Consider the following 14,951-nt stretch of genomic DNA (forward strand, 5'->3'; position numbering starts at 1 on the left):
GAGCGAAGTACGCCCCTTTATATAGCACCCCAGGCGGGCGCAGGCATTGAAAAATTCAGTCATTGGCTACTTTAGGTAGCGGGTAAACCAATAGGAGCAGAGCTCCCCTATGGGGCTCCGCTCCACTCATAGAACTGGAGTCTATCTCCATAACTATCGAAACTGAATCACACACTCACACACACACACACACACACACGCACACACACACACACACACACACACACACACACACACACACACACACATAGTGCAAACACAAACACACACACACACACAGTGCAAGCACACACACACACACACACACACACACACACACACACACTCATTAAGGAGAACACAATGACTTGAATTTACTGATCTCAAGCTGAAGTCTGGATGAAGGAGGAGTCGGAGACAGACAAAAGACCAGCCTGAATACCCAACAGGAGATCATCTGCTGCCTATTGTGGTCTTCATTTCAATGGGAGTGTAATAAGACACAATACAATACCTCCTTTATGTGAGAGTGTTACACAGGCGTCTGTATGGAGTCTTTAGGCACTGTGTGTGTGTGATTGTGTGTGTGTATGTGTGAGTGTGTGTGTGTGTGTGTGTGTGTGTGTGTGTGTGAGTGTGTGTGTGTGTATGTGTGTGTGTGTATTTATGAATGAATGAATGGTCTTTATTGTCATTGCTATAGTACAGGTACCAAACAACGGAATTTGGGAGGGGTGGCTCCCCTGGTGCTAGGAAAGAGAAGAAAAAAAAAACTAAAAAAACAAGAAGGGAAAGGAGCTGGTTTACATAAATAATAATAATAATAATAATAATGCATTTTATTTATAAAAGCACTTTACATATAAAATCTCAGAGTGCTTACAACACAGTAGATAAAGCAATAAAAACATTCAATTAAAAGGCTAAAAAAAGGCTCTATTAAAAAGGTGGGTTTTAAGGCCCCGTTTAAAAGCATCCACAGACTGTGGTGCCCTTAGGTGGTCAGGGAGAGCATTCCACAGCCTGGGAGCAGCCGAGCAGAAGGCCCGATCTCCCATCGTGCGGAGCTTGGTCCTGGGGGTCTTGAGGAGGTTGGTGGCAGTAGAACGGAGGGTGCGTGAGGAGGTCTGAGGGGTATGGAGGAGTTCCTTGAGGTAGGGGGGGGCAGTTCCATGGATGCACTGGTGGGTGAGGAGGGAGACCTTGAATTCAATTCTGAGGGAGACGGGGAACCAGTGAAGTGATTTGAGGATGGGGGTGATGTGATCATATTTGCGCACCCTCATCAGGATCCTAGCAGCGCTGTTCTGGATGTATTGAAGTTTCTGGAGGCAGCTGCTAGGAATCCCGATGAGGAGTGCGTTGCAGTAGTCCAGTCTGGAGGAGACAAAGGCGTGGTGTCATAATTGACTCAGATCTAAATTTTGAAACTCATATTAATAATACTATTAAAACATCCTTTTACCATCTAAGAAACATCACTAAGGTACAATCATTTCTCTCCCAGGCAGACACTGAAAAATTAATGCATGCGTTTGTTACTAGTAGGCTAGATTACTGTAATGCTCTCCTGACAGGTCTCCCCAAAAAAATGATAAATAGACTACAAATGGTTCAAAATGCTGCTGCTCGTGTCCTTACTAGGACCAAACGAAGAGCGCACATCACACCTGTCTTGAGATCACTACACTGGCTCCCTGTCAGTCATAGAATAGACTTTAAGATCCTTTTACTAGTTTATAAATCACTTCACTGTGATGCACCCAATTACATGGTGGACATGCTCATAAGATACACACCAGCTAGACCCCTACGGTCTAGTGGCACGGAACTTTTAATAGTGCCAGAGGCTAGGACAAAGAGATTTGGAGGATCAGCTTTTAGCATATATGCTCCTAGATTGTGGAACACCCTACCTGAGGGCCTGAGGTTGTCTAAAACTCAGGACATTTTTAAGCGTGACCTCAAAACCTACTTATTCAATGTCGCCTTTTGATACTACGGGAGACATTGGACATTATAGAACTAGGATCACTAGGCCATTACACCATACTCGTGTTTTGAGATTTGTGTTGACAGGAAAATGGACCCGGGTGCTGATGAGGCACTGTCAGCTCCAAATAGCACCTAGAGCAGTACTGGAACCGGTACAAGGGTGTACCAGGACCACCATCAGGTTGTATTGCTGTCATCTTTATTGTCTTTATTGTGTTGTTGCATCATAACTGTGCCTAAGATTCTCTTTTGGCAGGACCTGTGACCATCCGGATGCAGAACGATGCAAATATAACACTAAATTTATGGACAGAGTGTACGCCGATAATATGCAAGGAATTTTTCCTGGATACATGGTGTACAGGTTTTTGCCCTTGCTTGCTTGCTTTGTGCCGGTGGTCCTTGGCCTCCCCTTGGGGACCACTGGGTACTGGTAGGCAAACTGGCTAGTAGTCGCTCTATTGGTAGAGGGCTGCAAGGGAATTTTTTCCTGGCTACATAGTATACAGGTTTTTACTTTTGCCTGCTCGCGGCTCTGTCAGTATTGATTGATTGACTGATTGACTGAACATTTTCATTGTGTGAAGCGCATTGAGTTGCATCTTGTAAGAAATGCGCTATACAAATAAAATTTGATTTGATTTGATTTGATTTGGATGAGCTTCTCTGCATCTGCCAGAGTGAGTGCAGGACGGAGTTTGGCAATGTTCCTTAAGTGAAAAAAAGCTGTTTTGGAAATATGTTTAATGTGGGTCTCGTAGGTGAGGTGAGGGTCCATTTTGACACCCAGGTTGGTAACAGATGAGGAGAGGGGAATGTTCTGGCCAGAGAAGGTGATGCTGGTGATGGTGGATGACCGGACCTGGTGTGGTGTGCCGACTAGGATGGCTTCGGTCTTGGAGCTGTTTAGTTGTAGGAAGTTGAGCTTCATCCACGCCTCTATCTCCTCCAGGCAGGTGGTTAGTGTGGATAGTGGCAGGGGTACAGAGGAGGTGGGGTTGACTCTGAGGTAGAGCTGTGTGTCATCCGCATAGCAATGAAATGACATTCCATGCCTGCGGATGACACAGCCAAGGGGGAGCATGTATAATGTGAACAGGGTGGGGCCCAGCACCGAGCCTTGGGGGACACCGCAGGTGACGTTGTGGGTGTGGGATTTCGCCTTTCCCAGGGTGACGTGCTCAGTTCTGCCAGTGAGGTATGAGGTGAACCAGTTGTGGACAGTGTCAGAGAGGCCAATGGTGGAGTGCAGACGGTGAAGGAGGATGTTGTGGTCCACGGTGTCGAAAGCTGCTGTTAAATCCAGGAGAATGAGGAGGGATGGGGAGCCAGTATCTGCTGTCATCAGGAGGTCGTTGGTGACCCTGACCAGAGCCGTTTCCGTGCTGTGGCCAGGGCGGAAGCCGGACTGAAAGAACTCAAGGAGGTGGTTTTGATTGAGGTGATCCTTAAGTTGAGCAGCAACTACTCTCTCTAGTACCTTGGATAAAAAAGGAAGGTTGGAGATGGGCCTGTGGTTGGCGAGGACTTCTGGGTCTAAGGTGGGTTTCTTGAGAAGTGGTCTGATGACAGCAGTTTTCAGCGCAGATGGGACAAATTTATGGGATATTTATGGGATAAATAAAGGCTATGTACACTATCCACTATACTATACTGTACAGATAAGACGACTAGGGTTGTCATATTGCACATAGTGTTATTGCACATTCATTTAAAGTGTCGCAGTTTGCAGGCTTGAAATGTACACATTTGTGCCTCAGCACTACACCTGATTTTTTCAATCCAGCAGCTGCCATCAAGCCGTCCAGACTGTCCAGGGCCCAGAACCTAGGTCTTTGCTGTGTTCAGGGCCTGGATGGCCCTGGGGTAGAAGCTGTGCTTCAGTCTGTTTGTCCTTGCGGCCATGGTCCTGTACCGCCTTTTCGAGGGCAGCCGGGCAAAGTGTTCGTACCCAGGGTGGGATGGGTCTCAGGAGATCTTGGAGGCCTTCCTGAGACAGCGTGTGTTGTACAGCTCTTCCAGAGAGGGGAGGGGGGCGCCGGTGATCTTCTGGGCTGTTCTCACGACTCTCTGTATCGCATTTCTCTTCGCGGTTGTGCAGCTGGAGAACCAGTTGCAGATGCCGTAGGTGAGGATGCTCTCCACTGCGCCGCGGTAGAAGGCCACCAGTATCTCCTGCTTGTTGTGTTCCTTCCTGAGGACTCTCAGGAAGTAGAGCCGCTGTTGTGCCTTCTTGATGGTGGCTGCTGTGTTGTTCTTCCAGGACAGGTCATCCTGTATGTGCACCCCCAGGAATCAGAGGGTTGAGACTCACTCCACGCTCTCTCCGTCGATGAGCAGGGGCTGGATCTCAGATTTTTTCCTCCTGAAGTCCACGATGATTTCCTGGGTCTTTGACTTGTTCAGCAGCAGGTTGTTAACCTTGCACAGCTTGCTCAGCTGCTCTACCTCATCCCTGTACGCCGCCTCGTCCCCCCCCGAGATGCAGCCCACCACGGTGGTGTCGTCTGCAAACTTTACGATGGAGTTGCTGGGGTGGACGGGGGTGAAGTCGTAGGTGTAGAGGTTGTAGAGGATGGGGCTTAGCACGCAGCCCTGGGGGGACCCAGTGCTGAGTCTGAGGGCTGTGGAGGTGTGGGAGCCCACCCGCAGCCTCTGGGGGCGGTCGGACAGGAAGTCCTTGATCCATGCACATATAGAGTGTGATAGTCCCAGGTCTAGTAGTTTGGTCACTAGCCTGTCTGGAAGGATGGTGTTGAAGGCAGAGCTGAAGTCCACAAAGAGCAGTCTCGCGTAGCTGTTTCCCCTCTCCAGGTGAGATAGAGTGGCGTGTGTGTTACGTGTGTTATGTGTGTGTGTGTGTATTTATGTGTGTGTGTGTGTGTGTGAGTGTGGATGTGTGTGTGTGTATTTATGTGTGTGTATGTGTGTGTGTGTGTATTAATGTGTGTGTGTGTGTGCGTCATGTTAATTGAAAGCCTTAATCAGGGCCTGTGAATAATCACGGCTGGTAATTGAATCGGAGGTCGTACCTGCTGCTAGAGAACCAGACAGGCACAGCAGGCTGGAAGCAGAAGTGGTGTTGCCTCCTTATAGCAAAGAACAAAAACCTTGAATCACTGTGAGATGTGGCTTCCTTAGCTCCACCCCCTGTTGTGTGATATCCGGCCAATCCACTTACATGGCTCTCAACCGACCCACATTGCTCTCACGAAAGTTTGAAAAACCAACCAGACTCAGTTTCTAAGACTGAGACTTTGTAAGGGGGAGGGACATTCATTGTCACCGAGGGGGCGGCTGCGGCGCAGGAGGTAGAGCCGCCGTCTAATGATCGCAAGGTCGGCAGAATGGCGGTCCGAACCCGGGCTGGCTACATGTCGAGGTGTCCTTGGTCAAGACACGGAACCCAAATTGCTCCCGATGATGGCAAGGTAGCTTGCATGGTAGCTTGGTGTGTGAGTGTGTTAGTGTGTGTGTGTGTGTGTGTGTATGGGTGAATGAGAGGCCATTGTAAAGCGCTTTGGAATAAGTTATTTTTTTACCATAAAAAAAGCTTAAACTTACCATTTATAGTCGAAAGAATGGTCCACTTCAAGCAACGTGTCAAATACAGACACTGTCAGACAGGTTTTGTTTGTTGATTTGTTTCATAAAACAACATGATAGTTAGCGCATTTGTTCCCACTTCATCACCGACATGATCTACATCTCTGAACACCAACGCTGGCTGTGAATGTGTGATGGCTCACTGTTGCGTTGCTTTGATAACTACTGATTGTATTCAACAAGCTGACTGACTAACTGTGGAGCTGTGTTGTTAGTTTGCCCGCTGGCTGTGCCTATGCAGCTTTGCACTCTGTCTAATGTCAGATAACAAAGGCCCCCGAAATAACCTTTTAGAATTGTCGTATTAATGATGGAAAGCCCTTTCATTTTCCAAGCTGGGCTGTAGCGCGTTGAGTAAACAAATTCTTGTAACCGCACATTGCCTTTTCACACTGTAAAATGGTAAAAAAAATAAAACTCCACTTAGAATCTTCCCTCCTCACACGTCCCGTACACAGCTACTCCACAACTCACTGGGTACGAGGCGTCACACAATCAGAGTGCGTTATAATATAATTCTGGCCAAATTGCTAATTCATCTATGGTAATGTAAACATGGAAGTTGGCACACGTGGCTGTTGGAGCCGAGTAGGAGAGTAACACACTCTATCTAAAAGGTTTGCCGAGCCCTGCTGCTATGTAACCGGCGTGGCACGGTAGAACTCCTGAAAGGCTCCTAACTCTCCTGTATTTTTAATTACGTACTTTGAAGTTCGGAGGGAAGATTGAGACTGACAAGGACATTCCAGTGAAGCATGCGAACCGTGTTTCTGACTCACATGCCGTGGTTGTGGCTGTGTGCGTGCGCCTATAGAGTTTGTGTTTGTGTTTAGTTTACAGCCCACCGTGCCGCCCGCCCATGCCCTAGCCTTGATCTCTCCCTCAGAGTGAGGCGGCTCTTCCTGTCTCTCTCAGAGGAAACGCAACGGAACCCTGAACCAGAGGGAGGCGGACACCACTTGAAGTACTGTACTGTCAGGCCCAGACCCAGAACTGATGGGCTGACGCTGTATGTATGTATATGTGTGTGTGTGTGTGTGCGCGTGCGCATGTGCATGCCTGTGAGTGTGTGCGTGCATGTGTGCATGTGTGCGTGTGTGCGTGTGCATGTGCGTGTGCGTGTGCGTGTGTCTGTATGTCTGTATGTATCTGAGCCTGGTGGTGGTAGAGAATTTGAGAAATTTGAGAAAATTGGAGGACAGGCTCCCGATAACGGCAAGGTAGCTTGCTTGGTACCAAGTGTGAGTGTGTAAGTGTGAGCGTGTGTGAATGGGTGAATGAGAGGCCATTGTAAAGCACTTTGTAATGCCCGGAGTGGAATGAGGAACGGTATCAAACAGGCATGAAACACACCTGACCTGAGGCTCCTACGTCAAACAGCCGCTGACTGTTTTATTACCTGCAGATTAACTGGCTTGAGTTGTGTTGAGGCGGCGTGAGTCTAGCATGAGACCCAATTACTGGCCGGTCTTAGACATGGAAAGGCCACCGCTATCCATCATGAGAGAGAGTGCAAGAGAAAGAGAGAGAGAGAGGGGGGAGGGGGGGGAGAGAGAGAGCAAGAGCAAGAGAAAGAAAGAGAGAGAGAGAGAGAGATCTTCCCAATCATGACGTATTGTCTCACCCTCATCCTATGAACCCCCCCCCCCCCACACACACACACACACACACTAGCCTGTCCCTGGAGATCATGGGGGTAGGTGGGTTCATAGGATGAGGGTGAGACAATACGTCATGATTGGGAAGAACTCTCTCTCTCTCTCTCTCTTTCTTTCTCTTGCTCTTGCTCTCTCTCTCCCCCCCCCTCCCCCCTCTCTCTCTCTCTTTCTCTTGCACTCTCTCTCTCTCTTGCTCTCTCTCTCTCTCTCTCGCTCTCTTACTCTCTCTCTCCCCCCCCTCCTCTCTCTCTCTCTCTCTCTCTCTCTCTCTCTCCCTCCTTGTCCTTCAGCCATTCCCTCCACCCATCCCTCCACATGAAGGATCACAGACACATGCCAGGCTAGACAGGCCGTTGTTTCCTGTGCTGATAGATATCAGAACAACATTGTTGGATTGGCTATGCTGATGTTATTATAAATGGCTGCTGGTCCATTTATCATTGTAACCTAGTCTGTAGTGGAGAGGCTGTATCTCTGTGTGTGTGTGTCATTTAAAAGAACAGGATTTATGCTGTCATTAGGATAACGTTGTGACAGCCAGGAGAGCTGATAAAGCGCACAATGATGGAGACCCTCCAAGTCACCCTGCTTTCTCCTTCCCTCGCCGACCTCCTCTCCTCTCCTCTCTTCTTAGTCTCTCTCCTCTCATCTCCTCTCCTCTCCTCTCTTCCCTCTCTCTCTCCTCTCCTCTCCTGTCTTCCCTCTCTCTCCCCAATCCACCCTCTTGAGTCCTCTCCTCTCCCCTTTCTACTCTCCTCTCTTCTTCTCCTGCCCTCTCTCAATCCTCTCCTCTCTTACCTCTCTCTTCTTTCTCTCTCTCTCTCTCTCTCTCTCTCTCTCTCTCTCTCTCTCTCTCTCACCCCTGTCTTCTCTATCTTCCCTCTCCCTCCTTCCCCCCTCTCCACTTTCTCCCCCAAGCCTTTGCGTTGGCTGTTCTGTAATGGCATCCCGGGGGTGTGGCCTGCTAAATGACCCGCAGACCGCAGATACAAAAATATTTAATTAGAGAAATAAAAATGACAACAAGAAAAAAAAAACGCTGTCAGAAGATGGACAGTGGGGGAAAAACGCCGGGTGGAGAAGAGAGGGAGAAGAGAAAAAATAAGAAAGGCCCTAAAGATGCCACTAAATGCGGCAAAGTCAGCAAAGTATTTTCATGCACGGGACGTCGAGGTTAGTCAGTGTTAAAAATGAACATGCTAGCTAGCGGACGTAGCTAACATTACAGATGCATCATCATTGTCCCCTGTCAAAAGCCCAAAGTTAAACCTGCCGAGAAACTAGACATTACTCAAGAATATTGGTGGCATAATTGGCATTTCTAGTCTAGTTAATGTGATCAATATTATGGCTATTTTAACTTTTGATGGGTACTGTATCAGTAAACTGCATATGGTATTGTGCTCTTGTTCTGTTCTTTGAATAGGTGGAGAGAGTGGTTAACTGTATTATAGGCTAATAGTACATTGAAAAATATGTTGTACTATGGTGGAGAAGGTGGAGAGAGTAGCATGGCTAGTAGTGTGTATGTTTAACCATGGAAAAGATGGTTTTGAACAGGTGTACTCAAACCTTTGATGTGTAGTGTATATTAGTAAACTGAATAGGGCATTGTGCTCTTGCTCTGTTCTGTGAATAGGTGGAGAGAGTAGCAGTGCATTTGTAGTGCTAATTAGGCAGGGGCCTTTGGAGAGAGAGATTGTTAATAAATATTGGTTAAACGTTAGTCGTTGTGTCCTCTCCCTCCTTAATGATATGTACCTTTGGTTTTATTTGAGGTTCATAACTAGTGTTGTTCCGATACCATTTTTTGATCCCGATACCGATACCGATACCTGACCGTGCAGTACTTGCCGATACCGAGTACCGATCCGATACCACGGCGTTTGAAAAAACAAAACAAAAAAACATGTTTTTTGAGCCGCATACTCACCTCGATGTAAAATTATTGCTAACACTTAGTCTGGCACTGCTCAAAACCTTTGTAAAACAGGAAAAAATACCAACAGAGAGTGAATACTATAGAACTTTTTTTTATTGTCTACCTGGTATGGTGACAAGAAAATCAACCCCTTATAAAACCTGAAATGTGGCTCTCACAGATGCCAATCAGTGCAATATCCATTTAAGATATAAAACAGTCGTAGTAGTAGTGCAACAGCAAGTGAACATTTACAAACAAAATAACTTTAGTACTTAAAAAAATAAAATAAAAATTAAAAAAAATCGGGAATTTTTTTTGTTAGTACTCGCCGATACCGATACCAGCATTTTTGTGCGTATCGGTGGCCATGCCGATACTAGTATCGGTATCGGAACAACACTATTCATAACAGTACATTGTACTAAGCACTTGTTGGTTCATTAGTATGTCATACACATGCACTAAAATTCACCAGAATGCAGGAAATTAGGGGGGGGGGGGTGCATGTGTGTGCACGTGTGCGTGTGTGTGTGCACGTGTGCGTGTGTTTGTCCGGGTCAAATCAGTATCCTGTCAGAAGCATTTCTCCCAACAGCAGCATCTGATGGTCACTGCTTTTACACAAGGAAATGTAGATAATTTTTCTTGTTTTTAAATGTGTTATGTAAACTTTTACTTGAAACACAGAAATATATCACGGGTCAGTTGAATTTAAACACACATATCAACTTTCAATAATGTAATCTAAGTCTAATCCAGACTGTCCCTGTTTGTTAGGGATGAATCAGAGTAAATGATAGTCCTCTTCTTCTTCTTAGGCCCTTAACCCCCAGTGGAGCATAGGCCATTGACGACTCTTCTCCATCCAGCACGGCTTTGGGCTATCTTCTCCGTCTCTCCCCAGCTGGTACCATGTCTTTTCAGCTCTGCCTCCGTGTCCCGCCTCCAGCTGTTTTTGGGCCATCCCCTCTTCTGCTTCCCCTGGGGGTTCCAAGTCAGGGCCTGGAGTGTGGTGGTGTCTGCTGGCTTACGTAGGGTGTGGCCAATCCATCCCCACTTCCTTCTCCGGATCTCCTGGCTCTCTACTGGCTCTCTACTGGCTCTCTACTGGCTCTCTACTGGCTCTCTACTGGCTCTCTCCTGGCTCTCTCCTGGCTCTCTACTGGCTCTCTCCTGGCTCTCTACTGGCTCTCTACTGGCTCTCTACTGGCTCCTGATCTGGCTCTCTACTGGCTCTCTACTGGCTCTCTACTGGCTCTCTACTGGCTCTCTACTGGCTCTCTACTGGCTCCTAGCTCCCTCTCTGCCACAGCTCCTTGTTGCTGATTTTGTCCGGCCACCTGATTCTGAAGATGCGCCTCAGACAGCTGTTAATGAATGTCTGGATCTTCTGTATCGTCTATTTTGTCATTCTCCACATCTCCGAACCATAGAGACATAACAGATAAATAACAGTCCTGCATACTCAGTAAAGAGCCTTCCAGGGAAATCCCACTACGTCTCATTCTGTTTACTGTGACTCCATGGCCAGTCAGCTGGAGAGATTCAATAAATATTCAAGACAACATAAAGAACTGGAAATGTGTTTTTGCCCAACTGACATGAGCTTTCTGCACACACACATACACACACACACACACACACACACACACACACACACACGCACACACACACACCTAACATTACAACTTGGGAATCTTGAACACTGTGACTCATACTTTACATAACAACATGGGAACCTTAAACACTATGACTCACACCTTATATACGATTATGTTGTGTTTTCTTGTCCAGGTCTGCCTGCCACACACGCAAACATGGCCAGTCAGCATGGAGAAATTCACACAGACACACACACACACACACACAAACACACACACACACACAAACACACTCCATGACCAGTCAGCATGAAGAAATTCAATACATATTCAAGTCAACATAAAGAACTGGAAATGTGTTTTTGCGCAACTGACATGAGCTTTCTGCACACACACACACACACACACACACACACACACACACACACACACACACACACACACACACACACACACACACACACACACAAACACACAACTAACAACTTTGGAATCTTGAACACTGTGACTCATACCTTAAGGCTCCACCTTATTTACCTGTTGAGCAGGTAATAGTAGAGAGCAGAACTGAACAACACAGAAGTCTAACATTCAGCCCTCGCTTGTGCTACCAGTCACTAGCATGATTTAGCACATCTGGCTCTCCAAAGGACTTAACATTGATTGGCTGTCAAAAACCATCAAATATGGATTGGATTTACAACTGACTTGAATGCTGTGACTTTTCAGAAGTGAACCATCACCTTAGAAGCAGTTACAGGGTAGAAGGAGGTGGTGAGAGAATGGCATCCAAACCCTCTTTCTCTGAGCAGGATTTCTCCTGTCCTGTGTGCTGTGACATCTTCAAGGATCCTGTTGTCCTCCGGTGTAGCCACAGCTTCTGTAAAACTTGTCTACAGGAATCCTGGAAACACAAAATATCTCGGGAATGTCCAGTGTGCAGGAGAAGATCATCCATGGAGAATCCTCCTTGTAGCCTGGTGTTAAAGAACCTGTGTGAGACCTTCTTACAGGAGAGAAGTCAGAGAGCTGCAGCAGGGTCTGAGGTGCTCTGCAGTCTGCACAATGAGAAACTCAAGCTCTTCTGTCTGGAGGATAAACAGCCCATTTGTTTGATGTGTCAGATTTCAAAACAGCATAAACAACATCATTGTTGCCTTGTAGATGAAGCTGTACTGGATCATAAGAGTGAACTCCTGACTTCATTGAAATCCTTAAAGGAGAAGCTGGAGACCTTTCAAGGGCTAAAACTGACTTGTGATAAAACGGTCAAGCACATTGAGAGCCAGGCCCAGCACACAGAGAGGCAGATGAAGGAGGAGTTTGAGAAGCTTCATCAGTTTCTACGAGATGAAGAGAGAGTCAGGATCGCTGCATTGAGGGAGGAAGAGGAGCAGAATAGTCAGATGAAGAAGAGAATGATTGCGCACCTGAGCAGAAAGATATTGTCACTTTCAAGCACAATCAGAGCCATGGAAGAGCAGCTACTAGCTGATAACATCTCATTCCTGCTGAACTTCAAGGCCTCCATGGACAGAGCCCAGAGCACACTGCCGACTCCAGAGAGGGATTCAGGAACACTGATAGACGTGGCAAAACACCTGGGCAACCTGCGGCTCAGAGTTTGGGAGAAGATGCAGGGAATAGTTCAATACACTCCTGTGATTCTGGACCCCAACACTGCCCATCCGGAACTCATCCTGTCCGAGGATCTGACCAGTGTGAGAAACAGTAGAGGGATACAGCAGCTTCCTGACAATCCGGAGAGGTTTAATGACTGCTTAGTGGTCCTGGGCTCTGAGGGTTTCGATTCAGGGAAACACAGGTGGGATGTTGAGGTGGGAGAGAGTCCAGGCTATATCCTGGGTGTGATGACAGAGTTTACAGAGAGGAAGGGACTACACCGCTTTTGGGACGGATCTTGGGGCATTTGGTTTTCGAGTCGCGGGTTTCAAACCCGTGGTCCGGGTGGGTCGTACACGGACATCACAGTGAGACTGAAACCTCAGAGGATCAGAGTGCAGCTGGACTGGAACAGAGGAACACTGTCATTCTCTGACCCGGACACAAACACACACCTACACACATTCACACAGACGTTTACTGAGAAAGTCTTTCCCTATATCTGGAATGGATTCAAACTTCATCCTCTGAGTGTGCTACCACTTAAAGTGTCTGTGTCCGTGGATAGTGCCTCTGTCTGAATTACTCTTACTTACAGAATGTACTTAGACTGTTGAATCAATTATATAACATCATTATACAAATACAGATGACCTTGCAAAAAATGATGAGGAACTCTTAGCCTACTAATGTCCTTAAAACCACAGTCAGCAATCATTCCAGAAATGCTTAATAATCAGATGAACCCGTTGATTAGGATGAACATTGCAGGGGGGTCCTGACCTGGGGTCGGGGGGGGGGTGTCCAGACCTGGGGGGACGGACAGACAGCGTCTTCTTTTTTGTTCATTTGTGTTAGTGTTATTGTTTCTCCTTGTTTTCCCTGAAGGTAAAGTTCTTCTTCTTCTTCTTCTTCTTCTTCTTCTTCTTCAATAGTCTAATCCAGACTGTCCCTGTTTGTTAGTGATGAATCAGAGTAGATAACAGTCCTGTATACACAGTAAAGAGCATTCCTTCCAGAGAAAACTTTTGTTTACTTTGACTCCATGGCCACTCAGCATGGAGAAATTCAATAAATATACAAGATAATATAAACATTTAAATTGTGTCAAGCTTTTTACTTGCTGATACTGTTTGTTGTGTCATCCCCTGCAGAAAGCTCCACCCTTGTGCCTGTCGAGCAGGAAATAGTAGAGGGCAGAACTGTACAGAAGACTAATATCAAGCTCTCTCTGGTGGTAGCATTTCCTAGCATGATTCACACACACACACACACACACACACACACACACACACACACACACACACACACACACTCACACAACTCATCAAAATCTGGATTTGACTGGATTTTCAGAACTGAACTTCCATCTCAGAAACCATTACAAGGGAGACAGAGGTGGTGAAAGAATGGCATTTAAACCCAATTTCTCTGAGCAGGATTTCTCCTGTCCTGTGTACTCTGACATCTTCATGGATCCTGTTGTCCTCCGATAGTAGTCACAGCTTCTGTAAAACTTGTGCGTGCAGGAATTCTGGAAACAAAAAGTATCTGGGGAATGTCCAGTGTGCAGGAGAAGATCATCCATGGAGAATCCTCCTTGTAGCCTAGTGTTAAAGAACCTGAGGTCAATGTCAAAGAGCTTCAACAGGTCTGAGGTGCTCTGCAATCTGCACTCCTTGATTCTCCCATTTCGTATGAACTGATATGTGTGTCGCATTAAGCATGGACATTTTTATTCAAATAAAATAGAATAGATACAATAGATACAATAGAACACAATAGAAATACTGATACAGATACATTAACCATGTGGAACCACAGTCTCATCCTCCCAGAGTGCTGTGCAGTTGGTTAATTGTCAAGGCTAGTTTCATCACCAACACGACAGGCTGAGTAGAAAGTAATAGAGTACGAACCATATCCATTATTGAGCCAACAATCTGCATGGAGATTGTTACACATCACAGCTATTCAAGGCTCTGCTCACCTTGACTATCAGAAGAGAGTAGAATATGAAATTTCACAGCCACACATACACACACACACACACACACACACACACACACGCGCGCGCAAGCGCGCGCACCCACACAAGCAGAGTCAATCATGCGACAGAGGGAGCTACTGAGATGTGACTCCACGATACTGGAGGTCACAATAATCAAGAGCTCTTGTGTTTGGAGGGTTTATTGAACCTTGTACTCTGAAGGAGATTTATTGCCAACTAAGAGCTTTCCTTGTATAATAGAAAAAGCATTGTCCTGGGCTCCTGGGAGATTTATGACTTTATTCTGACTATATATTAAAATTCAATTACTGACCACCTTCCATTGGAGCGTAGAGGCAGCAACAGCAGCCCAGCCTGGGCTCTCCTTAGTCTGCCTCAGAGAGAGAGAGAGCTCCCTGGTCTACACTCTCTGGTAGAAACATTGATTTACTGTCCCATTTCTAAAATCAAAGTTGGACATTTGAACATTTAATTGGAGTCTAATTTCGATCAAAGTTGGGCATTTGAAACTTGAACTGCAGTGGAATTCCGAGCATCTAAGTTGGGCATTTGGA

At 46.5% G+C, this 14,951-nt stretch overlaps 1 protein-coding gene across 1 annotated transcript; it reads left to right on the forward strand.

Annotated features, from left to right (window-relative positions):
* Positions 1 to 11,545: 11,545 nt before the first annotated feature.
* On the forward strand, positions 11,546 to 12,967 carry LOC308150996 (E3 ubiquitin-protein ligase TRIM35-like; the record flags this gene model as incomplete). Its single annotated transcript, XM_080523798.1, has 1 exon — positions 11,546 to 12,967. One exon carries the CDS (start codon positions 11,546 to 11,548, stop codon positions 12,965 to 12,967), a length of 1,422 nt encoding a protein of 473 aa, XP_080379924.1.
* Positions 12,968 to 14,951: the final 1,984 nt, after the last annotated feature.

Source organism: Nansenia antarctica (genome assembly GCF_963989245.1).
Source record: "Nansenia antarctica genome assembly, chromosome: 1".
NCBI classification, from domain to species: Eukaryota; Metazoa; Chordata; class Actinopteri; order Argentiniformes; family Microstomatidae; genus Nansenia; species Nansenia antarctica.